This window comes from Chionomys nivalis, chromosome 12, assembly GCF_950005125.1.
Source record: "Chionomys nivalis chromosome 12, mChiNiv1.1, whole genome shotgun sequence".
In the NCBI taxonomy this organism is placed as follows: Eukaryota; Metazoa; Chordata; class Mammalia; order Rodentia; family Cricetidae; genus Chionomys; species Chionomys nivalis.
In genome coordinates this window covers 67,472,654-67,499,467 of record NC_080097.1, presented here as the reverse complement: position 1 = coordinate 67,499,467, position 26,814 = coordinate 67,472,654, and the positions used below count along the sequence as shown (strand labels likewise).

General features: G+C 46.0%; 1 protein-coding gene and 1 pseudogene across 1 annotated transcript; both read left to right on the top strand.

Moving 5' to 3' along the window:
- The first annotated feature begins 1,100 nt into the window (after positions 1–1,100).
- On the top strand, positions 1,101–9,230 carry Ptgdr (prostaglandin D2 receptor). The gene is made up of 3 exons (XM_057786798.1): positions 1,101–1,943; positions 7,893–8,142; positions 8,886–9,230. Exons 1-2 carry the CDS (start codon positions 1,101–1,103, stop codon positions 8,124–8,126), a joined length of 1,077 nt encoding a protein of 358 aa, XP_057642781.1. The 3' UTR covers positions 8,127–8,142; positions 8,886–9,230.
- A 9,448-nt stretch (positions 9,231–18,678) lies between these two features.
- On the top strand, positions 18,679–23,050 carry LOC130884597 (uncharacterized; annotated as a pseudogene).
- The last annotated feature ends 3,764 nt before the right edge of the window (positions 23,051–26,814 follow it).

Genomic DNA, 26,814 nt, shown 5'->3' with positions numbered 1-26,814 from the left:
GGAAGAAATATTCTCCAGTAGTCACAGGCAGAAGACTGGGAATGCTCTAAAACAAGGCTAATTTGTTACGGTTTCAAATTTCATGTAGAAATTCTCAGCCATCTATCAGCAACAAAAGAAACAAACAAAACCATTACTTCCCCGGCACCAATAAAAGTGTGGCCACTGCATGTACCAAGGACACCCCAGGAAAACTCTCTATCTTGGCCTTCCTTCTTCAAAGGCACCAGCCAAACAGGACAGATGTTACTGTTGGAGAAACTGAGCCATCCCACATCACACAGCCAGTAACAGCAGACCCAGGACTTGAACCCAGGCCTGGTGCTCTTAATCATATTCCTCTCCCCCTGACTAAACAAAGTGGCTTCTGCCGCCTGCTCAGTATCACCTCTTGTCTAGGTTTTCCATGGGCAGAAAAAAACGGTCTGGAAATTTTGTCACCCTCTTGGGGAAAGGAGCCAGGGAAGGGACAGGTGGACTCAGAAAACACCTGATTCTAGCTATCTGCTACTCTCTCCCTCTGCCTTGCTAATCAGATCTCCTGACTTTCCAAGAACCTGTTTCCTTACCTCATGGTCAATCCCCACACTGTGGGGTTCTAAAAGAGAATCAGAACCAAGTTTCAGGAGTGGTGCAAATGTTAGTTATTTAAACTGATTTGAGAAAAGTAGATTATAGTCCTTTCTCAAACTCCAGGCTTGGTCGTCTGCAGAGTTCATGGCCACCACCAGTTCTTCAGCTTCCGTGCTCCCCATTGACTCCTCCTCAGTTTCCTCTTTGTGTCTGAAGTTCTCAGGCCTCGGGTGCTCACATTCTGGGGAGTTTCCGCGCTCCTTCTGACTCTGGATACAGAGTCTGCCTCTCTTCCCAATCCTGTGCTTTTAGCAGAGCTGCTGGGACACTGACAACAGCGTCCCGCCCTCCTCGAGGGGTGTGACCCGGGAGCTTAGATAGGAGTAGTGACTGTGAGCAACACCCAGCCTCCCGCTGGTCTTTCTCTGTTGTACCCTCTCTGAGCCCCAGCGGCGCCCAGAGCGGCCGGGGCTCCTCCGCACCTGGCCTGGGCCACAGCTCCCCTCCAGCCGGACGCTTCAAGAGCCATGAACGTGTCCTATCGCTGCCACGCATCCCGCTGGGTGGAAAATGGCTCCTCCGCGACCATGGGCAGCGTGCTCTTCGGCGCCGGGCTGCTGGGCAACCTGCTGGCGCTGGTGCTTCTGGCGCGCTCGGGCCTGGGGTACTGCGGACCACGGCCGCTGCGCCCACCACCTTCGGTCTTCTACGTACTAGTGTGTGGCTTGACAGTCACCGACTTGCTGGGCAAGTGTCTGGTCAGCCCGGTGGTTCTGGCTGCCTACGCGCAAAACCGGAGCCTACAGGAACTGCTGCCTACAGCGGGCAATCAGTTATGTCAAGCCTTTGCTTTCATCATGTCCTTCTTTGGGCTAGCCTCGACGTTACAGCTGTTGGCTATGGCGCTGGAGTGCTGGCTCTCTCTGGGACACCCCTTCTTCTACCAAAGGCACATCACCCTGCGCCGGGGAGTGCTAGTGGCGCCATTAGTGGGAGCCTTCTGCTTGGCTTTCTGCGCACTTCCCTTTGCCGGCTTTGGGAAGTTTGTGCAGTACTGCCCTGGCACCTGGTGCTTCATCCAGATGGTCCACGAGAAGCGCTCGCTATCGGTTCTCGGTTTCTCTGTGCTCTACTCCAGCCTCATGGCGCTACTGGTCCTTGCTACCGTGCTGTGCAACCTGGGCGCCATGCGCAACCTCTATACCATGCACCGGCGCCTGAAGCGCCACCCTCGCTGCTGCCCCAGAGACCGCACCCTGCCAGGCTCCAGTCAAGGTCTGGGGTCCCTGCATCCCCTGGAGGAGTTGGATCACCTCCTGCTGCTGGCTCTGATGACAGTGCTGTTCACTATGTGTTCCCTACCTTTAATTGTGAGTTGCTGGGCACGGAAGTTCTGGAAACTGGTCTTCTCAGGCCCTGGCCAAATGGAAAAGTGGGGGTGGGAGGGATACTGCTGTGGCTCCAGGAGGTGCATCCAGTATCGGATGCGGGGCAGTTGATTCTGGCCTCAGCTCTCCAGGGGAGTGAACCTCCACAGACCTAAGATATGACCCCCCCACCCCCATTTGGAGAGGGAAAAGAAGGAATGTCAGACAAAGAATGTTCCGAAGACAAACGGGTGGTGTCTCCTGAACTCAGCAAAACTTTCCAATTGGCAGATGCCCCCTCCTCTCTGCTCCTGTCCAGTGAGGGCTCTTGTGAGCCAAAGATCTTAGTCCTCTATTCCTCGACCCCTGCACCAGCTATGCAATATTTTATTTTGTTAGATCCACCCTTTAATTTAGACGTCTTGGAAAAGGACTTCTCTGGGAGTTCCTCTCTGGACTTTGGCATAGAAGAGAAGGAAAGGGGTTAGTTCATCCTGAGTGGCTTACAGAAGTGAGCAATAAACACAGATTTAGTTCTGAAAAGCTCTAGGTTTGTGGCTGCTGCTGTCCTACCCCCCACGGGGGTGGGGGTGGGGTACAGCAGAGGCAGAGAAATTACAGGAGGCCCCTTGTTTCCTTGTCTGTCTGGCCAATGAGATGGCAAAGAATCCCATTAACTTGGATCCAAATTACAAGGAGAAGATGGCAGAGGCTGAGTGATGCAGAAGCTGCTGTTCCCAGATTGGCAGTTCCCAGATTGAAAAGAATGATTGTAATCAGTTTGATGACAGACACCAAAAACTTAGAACCCCAATTAAGCTAAGCACTACTCAAATTATTAAAAAGAATTAAATTCTTCTTATTAGATATGTACTCTAAAGTTGTACCCAGTTATTGCTATTGCATCTTTAATTTCATCAGTTTCATGTGGCAGCTCATGTTTATCTGAGGATCTGACTCCCTCTTCTGGCTCCAGAGACACTAGGCACACATGTGGTACACAGACATACATGCAAACACAAGACCCATACACATAGAATAATAAATAAAAATTGTGGAATATGCTTGTTTTCTGGTTGTGTTAGTATCTACTGAACATGCATTATTTGACACATTGGTCTATAAAACCTGAATCATATATTCTCTAGCCCTTTACCAATAAAAAAATAAATTGAAAAAAAACTCCAGAACAGTAGTTGGAGCTTACTTATGTTGTAATGAAAGCAAAGAATAGCTAAATCCATGAGAGTTGGAAACAGCATTTGGATGCTTTAATGTGAATAACTCAGAAAACAGTGTAAACCAATGAAACAAACACAGCCTTAGCACACATCTCTGAGGAGATCCATATCTCCTTATGGAATTGTGAGAATTAAAGGAACCGATATATTTAAAGACACTCTGGTAAAAACAATTTGTAAAGTTCTGGATAAGTGTAAGCCAGACAGCATTCCTCTCAGGAACGATCATTTCCTAGAGAGACTAGGGGATTGCTCAATGGCTGTTGGTCTGGGTCAAGTTTCAGCACTCACTGGCTATGGTAGTTGTTTATTTACTGGCTGTCCTCATCTGTTGAGGGATAACCACACTAGTTCTGTGGGGTTGGCAAAGGTTAAAAATCACACACACACACACACACACACACACACACACACACACCTATACAAGTACAGGCATGTGCATTCCATGATGCACACTTGGAGACCAGAAGGCAAGCTCAGACGTTGATCTTTACCAGACATTCTGATTGACACAGGGTCTCTTTATTTGCTGGTATGTATGCCAGACTAGCTGGCCAGCAGCCTCCTGTCTTTCTGTGTTTCTGTTGCTGTGATAAACACCAAGACAAAAGGCATTTATTTCAACTTACAATTCCACATCACAATCAATTGGAAGAAATCAAGGCAGGAACTCCAGGCAGGAACCTGGAGACAGGCACTAAAGTAGAAATTATGGAGGAGCATTGCTCACTGGCCTGTGCTTCATGACTTTCTCGACCTGCTTTCTTATATTCCTGCCCAGTGGTGGCACCACCCATAAGCAGCTGGGCCTTCCCCTAACAATCACTAATTAAGAAATGCCCCCACAGGCTTGCCTACAGCCCCAGGCATTTTCCCAGCTGAGGTTTCCTCTTCTCAGATGAAGCTAGCTTCTGTCAGGTTGACAAAACCCAACCAGGGTCCTAGTCCTGGGACCACTAGGATTACAGATCCACCTTGCCATCAGCTTTTTGGGATCTAGAGATTCAAACTTTGATCCCCAAGCTTTCACAGCAGGGCTTTTACCCACTGAACCAATTCCCTAGCCCACGCTGAGCATTCTTGAGCAGAAAATCCAAAATGCTTCACAATCTAAATATTTTGAACATGTATGCCATGCTGCAAGTGGAAACTCTCACAGGTGATTTCAAGTGATAGGCTGGAATCCAGACAGTATGCCTGTCTCAGACTCCAGGTGTGGAGGACAAACATCTCATGAAAATGGTGGCTGTGGAGGGCTGTGTTCTACAACAGTGTCTTGTGGGATGTTCATATTCCACATTCTGGGGGGAAACAAAAACCTATCTAGTCCCAAATAATTTAGAATAGGGGTACCATCGTGTGCGTGTGTGTGTGTGTGTGTGTGTGTGTGTGTGCCAGCACCACAGAACCCAGAGTCTTGCCTCAGTATTGTTACTAATTTTGGTTCTCATTTATTATTATTTCCTGGTGACTATAGCAAATTAATCAGGAAGTTTAATCTCCTCAGGAGATGGCGTGGTAGTCTAAGGCAGCAGTTCTCAAAAATTTTATGGTCTAGGGACCTCTAAATACCCTTAAAAATTACTAAGGACCCAAACAACTTGTATTTAAATGGATAGTGTCTGAATCTGTATCAATAACATTATATAGTAAACCTAGGAGTTGCAGGGTTTGAGGAGATGGCTTATTTGGTAAAGTGCTTGTCACGCAAATGTGAGGACCTGAGTTCAAATCCCCAACAACCATGTAAAATACCACCAAGTTGGCCACAGAAACATCTTCTCAATGACTCCCAAACTCATATAAGGACACTCCTTTAAATTAATGCTCTTTTACATTTAAAAATATTTTATTTTTTAATGATGTGTATATATGGGCACATGGTGTGTGCACATGATTTCTGCAGAAGCCAGAAGAGGGCATTGGAACTCTTGAAGCTGGGGTCACTGGCAGTTGTAGCCCATCCCACATGGGTGCTCAAACTGGACTTGGGTTCTCTGAAGGAGCAGTAAATACTCTTAGCCCCTGAGCCTTCTCTCCAGCCTCCATGTGGATGCTTTTAATGTAAATTAAGTGGATGTAAAATTGCCAGTTATAGAATAATTTACTTCTAATAACGACTGCAAGGGCCTATATAATAATGGCAGATTACTTGCCCAGGATTCGTGTGAAGTTCTGAACCCAAGCATTGCATAAAAAATATGTAAAATAAGAGATAACCTAGTAGAATTAACATGGGTAAGTACTGCATAGAAAGAAAATAGTTTAGTCTGGCAAGATGGTCCAGCAGGTAAAGATGCTTGCTGCCAAGCCTGATGACCTCAGTTCTATTCCCAGAACACACGTGATGGGAGGAGAGAACCAGCTCCCACAAGTTAGCCTCTGTCTTTCACATGTACGCTATGGTACCACAATCCCAAACACGCAAAATAAATATATTTTTAATTTAAAAGGATAAAATGGTTTGTTTTAATCATACAACTATCATTCATTACCAAACGTTCTTGCATGGTGGAATTTTGGTTGAAGTTACATTCCATCAAACTCCTCTCTGAGGAGAAAACTAACAAACATAAAACACATCTGTGAACTGTTTGTTTCTAAATTAACCTAAGCTTGTGGTCCGTGTCATAGCCATACAGCATGTGTCTGATACCTACCCCATCTGACACTCTGTAACTCAGTGAGATACAAAATGAGGAAAACGTCCTGGTGCAGGCACAAGTTACAAGGGAAGGATAATCATTAAGGTTAAAGGAAAGTGTAGTGGAGGAAATGGGCAACTCCTAGTTAAGAAAATAATATGCTGATGTGAGATTCTCATCTGTCTGCTGTCAATATGCTTTATTATCATTGGTTAATAAAGAGGCTGCTTTGGCCTATGGCAGGGCAGAATATAGCCAGGCTGGAAGAGACATAGAGAGAGAGAGTGGCTTACTGGTAAGGGTTTGGCATCTGTCTCCTTCTGCAGCTACATGGCATCTCTCCTTGACTCCACCTACTCTCTCTATATCTCTTCCAGCCTGGCTATATTCTGCCCTGCCATAGGTCAAAGCAGCTTCTTCATTAACCAATGATAATAAAGCATATTCACAGCATACAGAGGGGAATCCCACATCAATACACAGGCTAATTATCTAGTGTTTATTATATAGCAGACCTAGTCCTGAAGCTCTCTTCACACCCTTTCATTGCACCGTCAGAAGAATCCTGGAAAGCAGGCACAACAACCTTTTTTATAAAAATAAGAAAACCACATCTTCCTTGAAGCCGCACATCTGAAGAGAGGACTCCAACCCGGACGTGTAGACCTTTAGCCGGTGGCTCAAAGAGGCTCCAAAAATGTGTCATATTTGAAGTCAATTTGAAGGACAGCATTGTTTGGCTCTTTAATCCATTTCCAGACTTGTCGAATGGAGATAAGGACTGTTTTTACCCATAAGACTTTTCTAGGGAGAAAATGAAATTTTCAAAAGGCATAGAACAATGCCAGGGAGTTGAAGGCTCTAAGTGGTCATCAACCATTGTTATTGCTGTTGGCATTATGAAGCCAAAATGAGGAGAAAGTCCATCTATCAGTAACAGATGAGTCCAATGTAAGGCATCTTCCGTATGCACTGGACTGAAGTAGCCATGACCACTGAAATGTTATAGAGAAGAGAGTCAAAAGCTGAGGAGATTGATTCTAGAAGTGTACATCTTCTCTAGGAGATGTTCCTGGGTGGCCTTGAGTACTCTTAGCCACAGTTTCCCCTACTAATACTGGATTTCAGTAGTTGCTGTCCCATTAGTGCCTACTTGTTTCATTATGGATTTAGAATCTCAGCAGGCATGGGAAATCTAATGCCAAAAGAAAAGGTATCTGGCCTCAGAATGATGGTCTGGGGTTGTGCTGATTTAGGCAGTAACATGACCTAAATGGCATGGAGATTCATGACTTGAGGCACTTTGCAGAGCTCTGAGGAAACCACAGAGATGCAAGGTAAGATCAAAGCATAGGAAGTGGCTGGTCAAAGGTAAGAAGGTAGCTATCTTTGGGCATGCCCCCTCCCTTATCTTATATAGAATCTATCTTAATAAAAGGAACAATTTATAACTGGTTGGCAGGGGTGCACACTTTTAATTCCAGCACTCAGGAGGCATAGGCAGGCAGATCTCTGTGAGTTCGAAACCAGGCTGTTCTACAAAGAGAGTTCCAGGACAGCCAGAGTTACTCAAAGAAACCCTGAAAAAAAAAATGTACATGAACAATTTACATGAGGTGACCAGTTCTTTCATCTGGTCACCTCATGTTTTTTTTTATCATAGTTTCCGTCCTTTTACTTCTGTTCAAAGTTCCATTTCTTGGTGTGTCCATACGTGCAGCAATTACTTCTAAATAAACTAATAAGAGTGGACAGAGAGCTGAAAGCTACACAAAGTATTCATGTAAGGACACTAGTTAGAACCTGTGTGTGGAAGCCTGGTGGAGTCTTCATCCTGGAGAACCAAGAGCAGAATTCAGAACAACCTTGAGAGAGTCAGTCAGATGGATGTCCCAGATGACCTCGGTTTCCCCACTTCTCAGGCTCCTCACGCACATCTACCGGTTGTCATGTGAGAATCCCAGGCTAAGATAAGCAAAGTAAGAAAATTCTTTCCTTCCATCAGCCTTCTATGTCCTTATCTGTGTAATGGTTTTGGTTTTTTGTTTGTTTTTCTCCCCCAACAGTATCGTGCTTACTATGGAGCCTTTAAACTTGTCCACACAACTGAAGGAGACTCGGAAGACCTCCGGGCCCTGCGTTTTCTGTCTGTGATTTCGATCGTGGACCCCTGGATTTTCATCATTTTCAGAACTTCAGTATTCCGGATGTTATTTCACAAGATTTTTGTAAGACCTCTGAGCTACAGAAACTGGCACAGCCATTCCTGCCAAAAATCTAAGATGGAATCATCTTTGTGAGGGCTCTGCAGCTCTGGTAAGAGAGAATATACCACACACTCAAACAACCTTGAATGGAAAAAAAAAATTTAAAGCCTTGAAATTATCTCTCATGGGGAGCTGGAGAGATGGCTCAGCACTTAAGAGCATGTACTTCTCTTCCAGGAGACCTGGGTTTGATTCTTAGCACCCATTCAGAGGGCTCACAACTGTCTGTAGCCCCAGCTCTAGGGGAGTCTGACACCTCTGGCCTCCCTGAGCACCTGCACTCATGTGCATATAACCACACACAGACACAAGCACACACAGAGAGAGACACAGACACACATACTATTAAAAATAATAAAAGTAAATTTACAAATATCTCCAAAAACTAAAACATGTATTTTCAGAAGTTCTAATTTAACAATATGTTGTCAATCTGTATCCATAAACCGTATTTTGGTCCAGTTTAAAATGTACTAATAACAACAATTCAAATATGTATATTGTAAACAATGTTAAAAGTGTTATAGCAATGACATTAATTGTTCCAACATTTGTATCTGGTGGCCCTAAATTTTTAGAGACCTATGGATTTTTATTTAAATACAGTAAAAACATTACTGTCTGTTTATAATTATGTGGTAGGTATTCTTAAACAAGCCTAGCAACAACTCACACTGTTTTTTTCCAGTTAAAACTTATTTTATATCATAATTGCTCTTGTTTTTTTTATGTTGTTTGGTTCTGGGTTTTGTTTGTTTTTGTGAAATGACCTAAGAATAATCTGAATTATAGATGCTGTTCAGAGAAGTGAGTCGGGAAACCAGAACAGGCCAGGCATTTGGGGAGACCTCAGGGAACTCACAGGCCTCCGGTGAAGATGTACAACTCTTGTGAAGTATGTATGAGGCAAGATGTAACTAAAACCCACACAACTCAAAATGGAAAAAAGAAAACTGATCTTCTGCAGTCCGGTCTCTTATAGATGGAGGCAGAGATGTCAGTGGGAATCAGTGATGTAGGTGTTGACTCTAAAGTTTTCAATTCATGAAAACTCAGTGATGGATTCTTTGGAGGAAAGGATCTGTTTCTTGGAAAAACACTGGAGTGTGACTTACCAGAGAGTTATATTATATACGATTTCAGCTGTGTGAACTCACAGGGCATTTAGCACTCACTGTAAGAGGCCCACTCAGGACTAAGCCTCCGTGGAGAGACGGCGATGGACTTTACACTTGCCTATTACAGCTTCATTCTGTTTGTAGAGACAATGAGAGAGGCTCCTATGTGTAGCGCTTGCAGAACCAGAGCAAAGCACGGCTCAGAAGGACACTGTGGAACACTTTGATTACACATGAGTTTACGCAGGTCAGCAACACGATGGCCAAAGAGAAAGTGAGGGATGTCCTTGTAGTAGGATTGAAGGGTTCTAAGTCCAGTTCACAACAAGAACTTCCACTTCTGTAACGTGAGAGAGTTGTCACATCCCTGTGCATCCTGAACACTCTGACTCTGAGACAGTCTCAAAGCCTCCAGCGGCAGTCCCTTCCAGAGACAAGAGGAGCTTGCATCTTTCCAGCTCAGCAGAAAACCCACTTTTCTCACCTCCGGTTTTTCTGAGATCTTGGAGATGATATTACTGTGTGTGTGCATATATAAGTATATATGTATACATGTATATATATGAATATACATATACTACACACACACACACATATATATATAATTTATAGCAAAACTGTGAAAAAGCCAAATCAGGGATATAGGAAGTATAATTTGAAAGTATAACACAATGAAAAATACAGTTGGTTTTGGTTTGGCTTTCATTTCTATGTTAAATGTGAATGATGCCTTTTTTTTTTTTTTAGCTGAAGAAGTGTAGCTTTTTGTGTCCTACTGTATGCTAGAACAATTGTCCAGATGATGTAATAAAGTTCCAGGTGAATAAATAAATGTAATTTTATGATATTTTGTGGAGGAAATTGCTTTTTAAAAATAAAAGTCAAACATTTTGGTTTTTTTTTTATGAGCAAACAATTTCCAGCAGTATTTCAGTCTCTATCTATGCAAGTGTGAATTTTCCTAAGTCCTATTGCACTTATATTACCTTAAACAAAATTTACTAGGCTTATCCAAGAGCATAGTGTTCCTGTTTGGTTTACAGGAAATGCTGAGAAACCGCTCTGGTGAAATCCATGTCCAGTTTCAGTCAACTGTGCCGGGATCCTCACTGATTCATCATTAACTTACTATATCATCTACACAGACCTCATGCCTAGCAATTGGTTAGGTGCAAGTTACTCATTGGCCACTAGAGGGAGACAAGACTGTAATGGTTGTAACACAACTGGAAATTCTCAACAGTAAATGAGAACGCTGTGCCAAGACATCCCCAGAAGGGCCACACCGAGGCCTATCCAAAGAACTTCACAGGGAGCAGATGTTTCCTAAAAACCCTGAAAATGGGTAGACATGCCAACCCCAACTGAAAACTGCAAAGCACACTCAAAGACAGTCCACAGAAGCAGAAACACATACTTATACTTCAGAAATGTAGAAAAACATTTAGCCTAACCAAAGAAATGAAAAAGGTGAATTAAATGATGGAGGACCGAGCAAAAAACATTGTGACTTGCAAAATTCAGAAGATCATTGAAATGTAAATATTCACAATCCTCCAGTAAGTTTGTAAATTACTACACTCTTTCTTGGTAGCAGCCTTACTAAATGACAAGGAACCAAAAAGATCTAGAGGACCAGTGTTGGCAGAAGTTTCTGTTCTGCCCAGTCCCACAATAAACACAAAGAAACTATATTATTTGCAATACTTTTTGGCCAATAACTTAAGCATATTGCTAGCTAGCTCTTATATCCTAAACTAACCCATCTCCATTATTCTGTGCATCACCACAAGGCCGTGGCCTACCTGCAAAGTTTTGGTGGGCTCCAGCAGAGGTGTCTGTCTTCTGCAGCCACTACATGGCTTCTCCTTGACTCCACCTACTCGATAGATAGATAGATAGATAGATAGATAGATAGATAGATAGATAGATCTTCCAGCCTGGCTATATTCTGTTAAGCCATTGGCTGAAAGCAGCTTCTTTATTAACCAATGAAAGAAACACATATACAGAAAAACTTCCCACACCAGTATTAGTGTTTCCAATCTGGAATTGTGCTCCAAAAGAAGAAATAGAGATATTGACAGAATTATACTAAAAAACTGTAGCCTTACTTTATGTAACAAAAAAAATAAAACTGTCAGAATAAGGACCAAACAAAACTTCAAATATATCTTAATTTACATATAATATATTCACTAAGCATATAACTCTTTTAAAAGTTTATTTCAACTAGCATAAGCACTAAGAAGAAAATTTACCACAGAACAATAAGTGATAAAAGCAAGATACAAACTACTATAAATATGTACACACACAAAAAAAATACCTTGCAAAAATAAATCAAAGAAACCAAGAACCATAGTTGCTCTTGTCCATGGACATTTCCCCATGACTCTTTATGTTTTCTGAGATTTAAGACAGTAAGTATTTCTTTTATGTGGAAGTATTTTTGAAAAGGTCTCTAGGACTAGACTGTGAAAATAAGAGGAAAGGCTCCAAGACTGAGTTTTGGATCTAAAGGACCAGAATCCAGAGGTGTGCAGACACAAGCAAGGGCAGCCTATCTTAGACTGGTAGCTTCATTTGGCAGAAATATGGGACTTCAGACCTAAACCTGAAGGAGAAGAAGCTGAAAGAGTGGCAGGTTTCATACCATGAAGTAATGGGTGGGTCAGCAGTAGGGTTTGGTGTTCTGGGAGACCGTGGCTGCTAGCTACTGGAGGTGTGGAGTGGTGACAATCTGATGGAGTTGGGGACTCACACAAGAATGTGGACCATGAATGGGGCAGACAGGGACATGAGAATAGTTGTGTCAAGCCTGGGATGGTTCTCTATACCCATTCTCAGTAGTGGACCCTAGCTCCCAGCTAAGGAAGTAAATGAGTTTAAAATGGCCTGGCCCTGGATTTCCCTGCTATGCATCCCACTTGATCAGAGAAAGGGGTGTTTTTATGGGGTGTGTGTGTGTGTGTGTGTGTGTGTGTGTGTGTTGTTTTACTTGAAGAGGGACACAGAAACTCTGTATGCGAAGGCCTAGAGAAGCTCAGCTGCAAGAGTCCCCTCAAAAGATAAAAATGAGTTAAAGGATCAACCTGTCTGTTCTTCAAATGTGAACAAAAATTAATGTTAGGCACAGCAGAATTCAAGACGTTAAGTGTTAATGGTTCAAAGTCACTATTTGGCTATAGGATAGACTCAGGAGTAATTACATCACAGCATGGTGGTTTTTGAATAAGCAGCATGCCCATCAATATACAAAGAGTAGAGTATAGAAGCATGAGAAATCAAGTGTTACTACCATCACACATCAGGAAGAGGCAGGCAACATGGAACTGGGTTCAGACAGCAGGGAGAGAGGAAATAACTGCTCAGCGGCTTAGGAGGCAGAGCTCCTGGGATCCCACGGTGACTCCTTAGGGAACCCCACCATGTGATTGGGGGCTGTGTCCTTTCAATTCCGTTGCAGTTCACCACTTTCCTGTCTGAGTTTCAGTGCTCACATAAACCAGGTAGGAAAATGAGAAATGTTCTGAAAATAGTGTTTTTTCTCTCCCCTCTACATTCCCTGTTTTCCTGGACAATAGGTTACAGCTCCTTATTGAGATTACTATAAATTTTAACATACCCTACCCAGCAGGGTTAAGAAAAGCTAATTGTCTTTGCTACTTCTCTGTTGCTGTGATTAAACACTCTTACACAAGCAATATTTAAGAAATTGTTTTAATAAATAAAAGAATTTATAAATTGTTTTATAGCTGCAAGGAACTCCATCAAGGGAAGTCAAGAGCAGGAGTTTGAGAGCTGTTTGTACTGGGACTGGAATCAGGGAGCAGATGGTGCTCATACCCAGGTCATTTCCTCCCTCTTATCCGGTCTAGTATGTTGGTCATCCATAGTGAAGTGTGTCTCCCCACTTAACTAGCCAAATCAAAATAGTCCCTCACAGGTATGCCCAGAGAGTATTGATTTACATAATAGAGCAAATACCCTAATAATCTTTCATGTATGTACCTAGGGACATGTCTCCTAGGTGATTCCAGGTGCTGTTGAGTTAACAACACTAACCACCATGCGACTATGAAGGTTATTCATTTAGTCGCAGCTAAAGCCTACTTGCCAGGTACTCCTGGAACTCCAGGAAAATAGAAATTTTGTAAGCATCAAAACCTGAACAACCTCCATCCTCACCAGCCAGGCACACTAGACTGACTTCTCAAAGTGTTGTCCTGACAAGCAACAGAAGCTTCTCCACCTGAAAATTAGTAGGAATGAAAATTTTGGGTCCCACCTTAGATCTACTGAGCCTGATCTTTGGATGAGGCCAACCACTTTCTCTGATTGGAACTGCCTTGAAAGAATGACTTTCTCTTCTTAGAATGGAACACAGCTCTCTTCTAGACAGAGGAAAGCTAAGTTCACAGCTAAGTGAGGTTTGGGGATTGGGGCTTCCTCTCCCTGCTTTTCACAACTGCCTAACTGGATTAAAGACATCATCAGGTCTCATCTGTTATTGGTTAAGGGGAACATTCAATTTTTGAGACAACTGAGGATTCAGAAATCAGTCTAGTCTTAGAAACCATCACAAATCAGGTATTTAGGATTTATCATGTCTCCTAGCAAAGAATGCACAAACTCAAAAGGCTTTATTTTGTTGTTATCTCTATTACTGGAGTGCTAAAACTAAGGATAATCAAGCATCATCAAGAAAAACAAGAAATATCTTTTCAGTCAAGCTCATAAAATATTTTGATGGTTTCATACTTAGGATCCAGAAGTAGGAGGCAAAGAGTGATAACTGGAAATGGTTGGGGCCTTTGAAACCTCAAAAACCACCCCTAGTGATGGACCTCCTCCACAAGGCCACACCTCCTAATCCTTCCCAAACAATTCCACCAACTGGGACCAAGTATTCAAGCATGTGAGCCTATGGGCCATTCTCATTCAAACCGCTACAAAGGTATACTTTGAAAACAACAAAGCCTCAAATCATAGATAATTTATAATTACCCTAGTACTATTCTGAACAGACAACTGAGCAAACAATGAAGCCACTAGCTTGCCTACATGGATTTAGTGTCGGTGCAACAGGCCCCACACCTTGGCACAACTGTCACCGTGATGAAAGAATCATTCAGGTCTTGAAATCAAGTAAGTAGGCAACAACACCTGCCGAAATGAGAAAAAAGACATAATCCACCAAAGTCCCATGATTCTGGGAAAGTCTCTAAATGTATTAACCTAGCCTTTTGGCTTCCGTAGCTCTGCTTCTGGCTAACAAGTATTGCTAATGAGGTGTGTCAACCCAGGATGTAATTTTTGTTCTTAAAAGTTTAACCTGAGACAGTCTCACGTGACACTGGGACCCCAAACACCAAGTATAGCTATTGTCTGGCTAATAAAGACTTTTTATGGGTTTGAACCCATGCCCACGTAGTCTTCTCTGGCATATATCTCACAGTATTTCTAGAGGCTCCAGCAAGATTGCCAGAGGCCAGACCTGGAGCAACTGGAGGGCTCAGAGTCCCTTGGAACTGGGAAGAATGTGGTGGTCAAGGAACTCCTAGGAGGTGCACGACCTGAGACATTCTAGGACCCCGGGATTTCCTTTGATATGTTGCTGCCTAATGCTTCTGAAGAATCAGACACCTCCTTCCCTTAAAATGGAACAAATTGAAAGTCACCTGGTCTGTCACCTCTAGAGATAAGTCTGGTTAAGGCACCTTCTGTTTGGAACACGAAGGAGAGGCTAGTGGTGGGATCCATGTCTGGGATCTGGGTGAGACTTCATCAGACTCCTCTGGCTTGTTCAGGTACATGACTGTGCAGTGGCCACCCCTGGTTGTCTTCACTGTGCATCTCTCTATATGTTTCTGTCAGTTCTGTTGATTGGAGAAAAAAGAGATAAAATGAAGGAAGAATGAACCTTCCTGGGACCACAGCAGCTGCTGGAATAACACACAATTTCTTGTAGACTTGTGGTCCACACTGAGTCACCCATGCTGTGCTCCCCCTTCTGTAAGCAACCCCAGCTTCAGGCAGCAACTGTGGCTCCTGGGCAGTTGCTGCTGTTGTTATAGTAATGCTAGCAGTAGGGGCTCCCGAGTGGAATGGAGGGTGATGGTCATGGGTCTGAAGATAGTTTTGTGATGGGAGATGAATATGCTGTCTGTTTCTGTAATGGAAAACACTAAACCTTCTGTGAAATCAATTGACCATCTTTTGGAGCCAGGTGGTCCCTTGACAGTTCAGGCCATCTGGAACATAAATCAGTGGGAAACCCCAGAAATCCCAACCAGTTTCTTGTATTGACTAGTGGCTTTCTCTGGTGTGAGACCCCCCAAGCTCCCAGCTTAAAACCTGTGCACTCTTGGCTTGTCCAGGTCACGCAGAGAAACCCCTAACCTCTGCCAGTTCTCTCAGTCTTGATAGAGGGACATTTACTTCCCCACCTTGTTCCCTGAGCACAAGCTCGGGACTCTGACTACTGGGTCCCTTCCCCACTTCACCCTGCTGCTTGAGCTAAGCAGCCAGGTGTGCCCTGGGTTTGTGTCCTTTATCAATCAGTGATCTTACCCCAACACTGACCATGGTAATGAGTGTTATAACCTACTGGCCTGGTCTGTCACCTGGTACCCTGTTCCTCTAAGAGACAAGTCCAGCCCACTCCCAACCTGCCACCCGGGTGCTCCCCTTCCACTGAGTTAAGCAGATCTCTAGCCTCCTCTCAAGCCTGGTCTCTCTCTTTCTGTCCCTCTTTTGAAAATGTAACTGCTTCTCTCTCTCTCTCTCTCTCTCTCTCTCTCTCTCTCTCTCTCTCTCTCTCTCTCTCCCCTCCCTCCTCTCCTCTCTTCTCTCCCACTTTCCCCCGCCCCCTTCCCTTTGCCCTCTATAACCCACTAAATAAACTCTCTACCCAAACTCTCTCTCTGCATGACATATCTGTCTCTCGCCCACCACTGCCCAGCAGCGGCCCTCAGGTGACCTGCTGCCACCCCTGTGGGACTGACCTCCAGTCCCCGTGTCTTTATAAATGATAACCATGAGGCTCTGGCAATTTTTGCCAGACCCTTTTAGGACTAAAGGCAACTGCTACAAAATAATTGCTTTCATCATATAATTGGCCCAGATATCAGAAAAAGAACTTCAGAAGTTAGAAGGATTTGCCAGTATGAACAGGTCCCAATTATTAGAAATTGCTCAAAAGGTTTACAACAACCATGAATCTGTAAAACCCCCAAAACAAAGCAAAAGATAAAAGAGGCCTCATAGAGGGAAGCCAGAGACACCAGGAAAGAAAGAAGGAGGAAAAAAAAAAGGATGCCCCATCCTACATAAATGATTATAAAGAGGGTCCTTGTCCAGGCACTGGGACCCTAAAGAAGGCCAGCCACCTATCTGTCCAGAAGACTTGCTTCTGCCAAGTGGCTGGCTTGTTGCCAATACCACCATGCTAGTAAACAAACTGACTTTGGGCCAGGAACTGTTTCCAACAACCTCACAGTCTACAGTGGACCTCCTGAGGGGGACCCCAGAAAGGGAAATGTGTAACGGCCAAATAACACATTATCAAGCACTTCTCTTGGGCCAGCCCCATATCTGATTCTACAAAACTTTAGCTATCAGCCCAGCCAGCCTGCTGCCAGACACCCAAAAGAGCCACTCAAAGGCAGCAGCCCAGTTAGTGTCATCAGACTCCACCAACCAGATGGGGGAAACAGCAGTGGATGCACACAGGCCCCGTACCAAACCGGGAAAAGGAGATGTGGTCCAGGCCCTGCCCAGGCCCAGTCCCTCCAGTTCCGACCAGCAGGAGCTAGCCGCTCAGCTTCTCCAGGCATGCTCTGGACGTTCAGAAACACTCACAGCTGTGGTGAAAGATGGACAGGAGCAGCTTCAGCTCTCGTCCCAAGCAGAGCCCCAGCCCTGGCTGCTGCTACCCCTGCAGCTGTGGCGGCTGCACCCTCCACTCCACTCTGCGGCTGGCTGGAGACTTCAGCCTCCACCCTGAGCGCCGCTGCAGCTGGAGTCTACACTTCCTGAACGTGACTGCGGCAGACCTGAGGAGGTACTAACTACATGAGAGCAGTTTTGTTCAAGATGGAATCAGGTGTACTGGGGCTGCAATTGCTACCTGGTCCCCAGCGACTACAGCACAAATGGCTAGCTTCTGATTTTAACCCAGACACTTCACTGGCGGAAGGGCAAAGCCATCACTATGTACACATTATGTATGCATTATGTACACATTATGTATGCATTAGCCACTGCTGGTTTCCACGGGGTCCCCGATAGAGAAGGGGTTCCTTAGCTCAGCCCGAAAGGACACAGGAAGAAACTAAATGGACGGAAGCAAAGAGGCCAAACAGGAAGGAGGGCCAATGGTGGTTTTCTTGCTGGACAAGAGCCATACTCTCTGCAGTACTGAAAGATTAAAAAAAAAAAAAATCCTAGCTTTGGGTTGCCTCTCTCCCCGGGGTTACAACAGCCCTGCCTTCATGACCAAAGTTTCCCTAAATCTGGCAAAGGTACTAAGTGTTCATTGAAAACATTGTGCCTAGAAGTCACAAAGCTCTGGACAGGTTGAAAGATCCTACAGACCCCCTCCTCAGAACCCGCAGCTAGCAGGCTCCCCGGGAGAACGTCCTGTTTGCTTGAAAGATTCTCAGGATCAGCAGCTAGCCTGCTCTCGTGAGAGGAAAACAGGATATCTATAAGATAGGACATCTACAAAGCAGGATGACTTCAAAGTAGGATACCTATAAGATAAGAGCAGGATGTTTGCTGAGAGGAAAACCATTCATGCCCCCCCCCCCCGCCTCATTCTGATAACCACGCTTCTGCTTCTGTAAATTGCTTTTTGCTGCCCTCTTTCCTATAAAAAGTCCTCCTCCCAGTCTGCAGGCGCGCAAGTCCTCCGAAAGACTTTGCCGCCCGCAGGTACCTGTGTCTACTTAATAAACCTCTTGCAGTTTGCATCCGACTCGTGGTCTCGGCCTGGTCTGTGGGTCCGGGGTCTCCACCTGAGGGAAGGTCCCTACCGGGGGTCTTTCATTTGGTGCATTGGCCGGGAATTGAAGGCCCCCACCCAGGGACCACCGACCCACCATCGGGAGGTAAGCTGGCCAGCACCGATTTGTTAGTCTGTGTCTGCGTCGTTTCTGTGCTTTGTTAACTCTGTACACTCAGATCTGGGTGCTCTGTATCTGGCGGGCCCAGGAAGGAGCTGACGAGCTCGGACTTCCACCCCGCAGCCCTGGAAGACGTTCCAAGGGTGTCTGGAGCCCTGAATTAGGTGGCAGCTTTTTCCGGAGCTCAATCTGTATCAGACGCAAAGTCTTGCTTTGCTGACTTGGGTCTGAATCTGGAGCCTTTTCAGTGCTCATCTGACGGGCCACATTCCAAAGGTGGCCGGAGCCTGATTTTTCAGTCTCTGTCTGAATTTTTGCTTTTGGTTTTGCGCCGAAGCCGTGCTGCACGTCCATATTGTTTGTGTCTAATTGTTGGATTTTTGTGTTTAAATATGTTCTTTGTTTTTGTATATCTGTTTGTGCTCGAGTCTAAATCTGGTACCATGGGACAATCGTTAACAACCCCTCTTCACTTAAGAAGGGGGGAAAATTGGGGTTTTAACTGTTTCTCAGAGACTGGAACTGATGGTATTTAGTAACAACAATGTCTGTCATTGTACTCTTACTGGAATTGACCTGATGATATTTGTAACTGCTTATAGAAGTTGGAAAAGTTTGACACACCCTGTAAAATGTTGAGCCTCCTCCATATGCAGGATCAGATAGCCCAGAGGGACCTGAAGCGGCGATGGCCGAGGGGCCCCCACAAGAATCCCCGGCCCTCTCACCTATGGCTGGCCAACAGAGGGACAGACGCGAGCCGCCGCCTGATTCCACCTCCCACGCCCTTCCCCTCCGAGAGGGTCCGAATGGGCAGCAACAGTACTGGCCATTCTCAGCTTCTGATCTCTATAACTGGAAACAGCATAACCCTTCCTTTTCCAAAAACCCAGTGGCGCTGACTAATCTAATCGAGTCTATTTTAGTCACCCACCAGCCCACCTGGGATGATTGCCAGCAACTCTTGCAAGCCCTGCTGACCTCAGAGGAAGAGCAAAGAGTCTTTTTGGAGGCTCGGAGAAACGTTCCAGGCGACAACGGTCACCCAACCCTTTTGCCTAACGAAATTGACGAGGCCTTCCCTCTGACGCGACCTGATTGGGACTTCACCACAGCTGCAGGTAAGGGACACCTACGCCTCTATCGCCAGCTGCTTATAGCGGGTCTCCGAGGGGCAGCATGCCGCCCCACTAATGTGGCTCAGGTAAAGCAAGTGATACAAGGGAATGAGAAAACTCCCTCTGCCTTTTTAGAGAGGTTTAAGGAAGCATACAGAATGTATACTCCCTATGACCCGGGGAACTGGGGCAGGCCATTAGTGTTTCAATATCCTTTATTTGGCAGTCCAGTCCGGATATCAGAAGTAAATTACAGAGGCTGGAAGGTCTGCAGGGGTATACAATACAGGATCTGCTGAAGAGGCAAAGAAAGAGAGAAGGAAAGGAGAATTTACAAGTATATTCAGAGGAGCAACCAATAAATGAGGAAAGAGACATGAAACAGAATAAAGAATTAAGCAGGCTGCTGGCCACTGTAGTTCAAGGACAAGAAAGAGAGGGAGGTAGGCTGGGAGAAAGGAAGGGGGCCAAAATGGACAGGGACCAATGTGCTTATTGCAAAAAAAGAGGCTCTTGGACCAGGGCATTCTCATCCCCTGCCGGTCACCATGGAATACCCCCCCTTTTACCAGTAAAGAAACCAGGGACTGGGGACTACCGGCCAGTGCAGGATTTGAGGGAGGTCAACAAAAGGGTGAAGGACATGCACCCCATGGTCCCCAACCCCTATAACTTATTGAGCACTCTGCCACCATCCCACGTTTGGTATACCATATTAGACTTAAAGGATGCCTTCTTCTGCTTGCGGCTGCATCCGGAGAGCCAGCCCCTTTTTGCCTTTGAATGGAAGGACCCAGATCTTGGTCTTTCGGGTCAATTGACCTGGACTAGGCTCCCCCAGGGATTCAAGAACAGCCCGACCCTCTTTGATGAGGCTCTGCACCGGGACCTGGCGACTTTCGTGTCCAGTACCCCACCCTGACATTGCTCCAATACGTTGATGACCTCCTTCTGGCACCGCTTCAGAGAAAGAATGTCAGGAGGGCACAAAGTCCCTCCTACAGACATAGGGACAATTAGGATATCGGGTATCAGCCAGGAAGGCTCAGATGTGCCAGAAGCAAGTCATTTACCTAGGTTATCAATTAAAAGATGGACAGAGATGGCTGACCGAGGTGAGCAAACAGACTATCACTAACATCCCTGCCCCCCGGAACCCCCGTCAGCTGCGAGAGTTTCTGGGAACAGCGGGATTCTGCCGCCTCTGGATCCCAGGGTTTGCCGAGATGGCTGCACCTTTGTATCCTCTAACTAAACAGGGGACAATGTTTGTTTGGGGAGAGGAACAGCAGAGGGCTTTCAAAAACATTAAGAAAGCCTTACCAGCCTCCCCTGCTTTAGGCCTCCCTGACATCACCAAACCCTTTGACTTGTTCGTGGATGAGAGACAGGGTTACGTCAAAGGGGTCCTAACTCAAAAACTGGGCCCTTGGAGGTGTCCTGTAGCTTATCTCTCAAAGAAACTCAACCCAGTTTCTTCAGGGTGGCCGCCCTGTCTGCGAATGGTAGCAGCTATTGCAGTCCTCACTAAAGACGCGGGTAAACTAACCCTGGGCCAGCCACTGACTATCCTGGCACCCCATGCGGTGGAAGCCTTGGTCAAGCAGCCTCCAGACCGCTGGCTCTCCAATGCCAGCATGACTTCCTACCAAGCCCTGCTCCTGAATGCGGACCCGGTGCAATTCGGACCTGTGGTCGCTCTTAATCCCGCGACCTTGCTCCCCCTGCCTGAGGACTCGGAACACCACGACTGCCTCCAGATCCTCGCAGAAACACACGGGACCAGACCGGACCTGACGAATCAACCCCTCCGAGATGCTGACTATACTTGGTATACGGATGGCAGCAGTTTCCTGGCAAATGGGAAACGAAAGGCGGGGGCAGCAATGACAACAGAGACTGAGGTAGTTTGGGCAGAAGCCTTACCAGCAGGCACCTCCGCCCAGAGGGCTGAACTCATCGCTCTGACCTAGGCACTCCGGATGGCAGAAGGTAAGAGACTGAATGTTTATACGGATAGCCGATATGCATTCGCCACGGCTCACATACATGGGGAAATTTATTGAAGACGAGGGCTGCTGACCTCAGAAGGAAAGGAAATTAAAAACAAACTTGGGATACTGGCACTCCTGAAAGCCTTATTTTTGCCCCCAAAATTAAGTATTATGCACTGCCCTGGGCATCAAAAAGGCCATAGCCCTGAGGAAAAGGGAAATAGGCTGGCAGATAACGCTGCTCGAGAGATTGCTATAAAATCAACCAAGACCTCCCAAGCTCTCCCCTTGACGAACCCGGAAGAGGCCCAAGCCTCCAGTTCGCTACCCTATAGTAAAGAGGACATTGATCTCCTAAAGAAAATGGGGGCCACATATGACCCCGAAAAGCAACATTGGGTTTTCAAGGAAAAGATTGGTATGCCAACAAAACATACTTATAAAATAATAGACTACTTGCATAAATTGACTCATTTGGGGCCAAAGAAGATGAAAACCTTGTTGGACAGACAGGAGTCAGGCCAATACCTCCTGAACAGGGACGGAGCCCTGCAAAAAGTGACTGATGAATGCCAAGCCTGCGCTCAGGTAAATGCAGGCAGAACCAAGCTTGGTCCAGGAGTTCGGGCACGGAGACATTGTCCCGGAGTACATTGGGAGATCGACTTTACAGAGGTTAAGCTAGGTCTCTAGGGGTACAGATACCTCCTGGTGTTCATAGACACTTTTTCAGGATGGATAGAAGCCTTTCCCACCAAAAACGAAACCTCAAAGGTGGTGACCAAAAAGCTCTTGGAAGAAATATTTCCCAGGTACGGAATGCCTCAAGTCTTGGCACCGATAATGGGCCCGCCTTCATCTCCCAGGTAAGTCAGTAGGTGGCCAAACTCCTAGGGGTCGAATGGAAATTACATTGTGCGTATAGACCCCAAAGTTCAGGACAGGTAGAATGCATGAATAGAACAATTAAGGAGACCTTATCCAAATTAACGCTTGCAACTGGCACTAGAGACTGGGTGCTCCTCTTACCACTGGCCCTGTACAGGGCCCGCAACACTCCGGGGCCTCATGGACTGACTCCCTTTGAAATCCTATATGGGGCTCCTCCCCCATTTATAAATTTCTTTAATTCAAACATTGCCGATTTTGCTAACAGTCCTTCTCTGGAGGCTCATTTACAGGTGTCTACAGATTGTGCAGAGAGAGGTTTGGAAGCCACTCGCCATTGCTTACTGAGACCAACTGAACCAGCCGGTGGAACAGCATCCCTTCCAGATAGGAGATACTGTTTGGGTCCGCAGACACCAGACCTAAAACTTGGAACCTCGGTGGAAAGGCCCTTACACTGTCCTTCTGACCCCCAATGGCACTAAAGGTTGACGGCATCGCAGCCTGGATCCACGCCTCACACGTTAAGGCCGCCCATACAGCTGACAAAATGGAGCCCGCCGCAACCCCAGCATGGAGAGCCCAACGCACTCAAAACCCCTTAAAGATAAGGCTTACCCGTGGGGCCCTTGGATCATTATATGGGCCCTACTAAGACTGGGGATGGCGACATTCCCGGGATATGACTGCCATCACCAGAGGGGGTGGAGGGGGACGACATGGGACCAGGAACAAAGACTTCTATGTTTGTCCAGGACAAAATACACACAAGGGATGTGGAGGGCCGGGGGACGGTTACTGTGCCCAATGGGGTTGTGAAACGACGGGGGAGGCTTACTGGAAACCCTCCTCCATCTGGGATCTAATCACGCTCAGACGAGGAACCACGCCTGGGTACTCGGGAAGGGGACCCTGGACTTGCGGGGGAAAAGCTTGTGGCCCTTGCTATGATATCGCTACCGCTACCAATGTCCAGGGCGCCACCCCAGGAGGTAGATGCAACCCCTTAGTCCTAGATTATGGAGACCAGCCAATTTAGACAACTTCAGGCAGCCATGCATACTGAGATCAAGGCGCTGGAAGAATCGGTTAGCGCACTTTAAGAGTCATTAACCCCCCCTCTCAGAGGTAGCCCTACAAAACAGGAGAGGGCTAGACATGTTGTTTTTACAAGAGGGAGGGTTATGCGCAGCACTCAAAGAGGAATGTTGTTTCTATGCGAACCACACTATGACAAAGCTTAGAGAGAGGTAAAGACAGACACAAAAGCTGCTCGAATCACAACAGGGATGGTTCGAAGGGTGGTTTAATAAGTCTCCCTGGTTTACGACTCTATTGTCTTCTCTGATGGGTCCCTTGATTAATTATCCTCCTTCTGATACTCCTGTTTGGGCCCTGCATCTTAAACTGCTTGGTCCGGTTAATGAAAGACAGGCTGTCAGTTATTCAGGCCCTAGTACTGACCCATCAGTATCATATGTTACAACAAGAAGAAACCGAGGTTCCATAACTGCTTAGAGTAAAAGATTTAACTCTATGATAAAAGAAAATGGGGGAATGAAAGATCCTACAGACCCCCTCCTCAGAACCCGCAGCTAGCAGGCTCCCCGGGAGAACGTCCTGTTTGCTTGAAAGATTCTCAGGATCAGCAGCTAGCCTGCTCTCGTGAGAGGAAAACAGGATATCTATAAGATAGGACATCTACAAAGCAGGATGACTTCAAAGTAGGATACCTATAAGATAAGAGCAGGATGTTTGCTGAGAGGAAAACCATTCATGCCCCCCCCCCCGCCTCATTCTGATAACCACGCTTCTGCTTCTGTAAATTGCTTTTTGCTGCCCTCTTTCCTATAAAAAGTCCTCCTCCCAGTCTGCAGGCGCGCAAGTCCTCCGAAAGACTTTGCCGCCCGCAGGTACCTGTGTCTACTTAATAAACCTCTTGCAGTTTGCATCCGACTCGTGGTCTCGGCCTGGTCTGTGGGTCCGGGGTCTCCACCTGAGGGAAGGTCCCTACCGGGGGTCTTTCACAGGTAAAGTATAAATGTCACTGAGACCAGTGAAAACTGGGCCAACCATCTACCCTTTGCTCTCTTGAGGGCCAGGCACACCCAAATTGAGATGTTCATAAGGCAAAAATTACTAGCTGTTTTCTCCTCAAGTCCTTACATGCCCTGCCACAGACCCAGAGGACTGTTCACCAGGCTGAAACCTTGCTTCTGTCTGAGCCTGCCCACAGGTTCCAGCCTGGCGACCTCACCAATGTGGAAAGGTGCATAACCTGTGATCCTCGCCACCCTTACAGCAGAGGAGGTCCTCAGGGTCACCCTGTAGACCCACCACTCCAGCTAAAGGAGGCTACAGATGGGCCGTCACCAGATTCTCCCACCCCTAAAGATAAGACTGACGCCGTCCCTAGACTTAGAATTTTCCCATTTGTCTTTTTGCTATCCCTGTGGGAAAGGCGCCAAATCCCCATCAGCCTAAGACTGGAACCAGGAAGCCCAAAGCTAATCAGAGCTCCACTTCCAACCCTGACAGCTGTAAAAGGGACCAACCTAAACTCACCCTGGGGCATCTCCAGGGGAAGGATGCCTGTTAATGTCACCAAGATATCCCCACACGGTTCTGCCTGTTCAGGTCTCTGTAGCTACACCCAGCAGGTTCATTCCAGGAGTGACAGCCAAATGCCTTTTCAGACCCAAGAGACTACCTAGCTCGCTTTAACTACCAGCTTAACCAGTGTGCATCTTCTGAATTGTTTGCACTGGAGGAGACCCCATTCCTTTTCACCCTTGTGTATGTTCCAGCACAAGGGTTCATCTGTAATGGTGAAGAGGGCAGGAACAGTCTAAATCTAAATTCCGGGCCTTCGCATGCACAGTGAGCCTTCCCGTTCTCATTTCTCCATTAGTGGGGGCAAGAATCACAGGCCCCGCTACAGTTGAGACTTCAACCCTAATTATAGGAGATAAAAACATAGAGAAGCTCAGTGCTCGAAAAGACACAGACCCAGATCATCTTGAAGATTCTGCTTCCCATCTGGAAGCCCAGTGAGATTCTTCAGATGAGGTTGTCCTTCAGCATGAAGAGGAGTGGACCTCCTCTTTATAAAACAGGGAGGCCTCTGTGTGGTACTGGGAGAAACTCATTGCTTCTATGCCAACCAGTCAGAGATAATTAGAGAAAGTTTAGCCATGCTCAGAAGTAGCCTTCAGGAGAGAGAAAGGAGATGCCATCTTTGTTCTCCTGGTACCCTTGGCTAACTTTTGCTCCTAGCCCTCACTACAGGACCCTTTTTGCTCCACTGCCTACAATGTAAAACAGACGTAAGTTCTGGTAGGCTGCTGGTGCTAAGGAGATGATGTACCCCCCGGGCCCAGATGAGCCATGGCTTGATTCATATCCACAGAACCAGTGGGGAACGTAACAGACCCTAGACTGTAGCAAAACTGACGCCATGATGAAGGAACCTTCCAGGCCTTGAAACGCAGCAATTAGGGCGTACCACCGGCCAGAATGAGAACAAAGGCCTAATCCCATCAAAGCCCATAGTTCTGGGAGTCTCCAAATGTGCCAACCTTGCTTTTGGCTTCTGTAGTTCTGCTTCTGGCTCACTATTCTTGCTAACTGGGGTGTTTAGAAACCAGGATGTGGTTTCTTTTTTCCTTTTTTATTGATATTTATTGAGCTCTACATTTTTCTCAGCTCCCATCCCTGCCTCTTCCCTCCCTCCTTTAGCCCTCCCCCAAAGTCCCCATGCTCCAAATTTACTCAGGAGATCTTGTCTTTTTCTACTCCCATGTAGATTAGATCTATGTAAGTCTCTCTTAGTATCCTTAGACATTGTTGTCTAAGTTCTCTGGGATTGTGATTTGTAGGCTGGTTTTCTTTGCTTTATGTTTAAAAACCACTTATGAGTGAGTACATGTGATGATTGTCTTTTTTTGTCTGTGTTACCTCACTCAAAATAATGTTTTCTAACTCCATCCATTTTCCTGAAAAATTCAAGGTGTCATTATTTTTTTCTGCTGTGTAGTACTCCATTGTGTAAATGTATCACATTTTCTTATCCATTCTTTGGTCGAGGGGCATTTAGGTTGTTTCCAGGTTCTGGCTATGACAAACAATGCTGCTATGAACATAGTTGAGCACATGCCCTTGTGGCACGATTGAGCATCCTTTGGATATATACCCCAAAGTGGTATTATTGGGTCTTATGGAAGGTTGTTTCCTAATTTTCTGAGAAATCATCACACTGACATCCAAAGGGGCTATAGCAGCTTGCATTCCCACCAGCAATGCAGAAGTGTTCCCTTTTCCCCACAACCTCTCCAGCATAAGTTGTCATCAGTGTTTTTGATCTTGGCCATTCTTACAGGTGTAAAATGGAATCTCAGAGTTGTTTTGATTTGCATTTCTCTGATGACTAAGGATGTTGAACATTTCCTTAAGTGTCTTTCAGTCATTTTAGA

Coding starts and splice junctions, on each gene's coding strand:
- Ptgdr (XM_057786798.1), top strand. CDS start 1,101: ATGAACGTGTCCTATCGCTGCCACGCATCCCGCTGGGTGGAAAATGGC. Junction 1,944..7,892: donor TGTGTTCCCTACCTTTAATT/GTGAGTTGCTGG, acceptor CTCCCCCAACAG/TATCGTGCTTACTATGGAGC.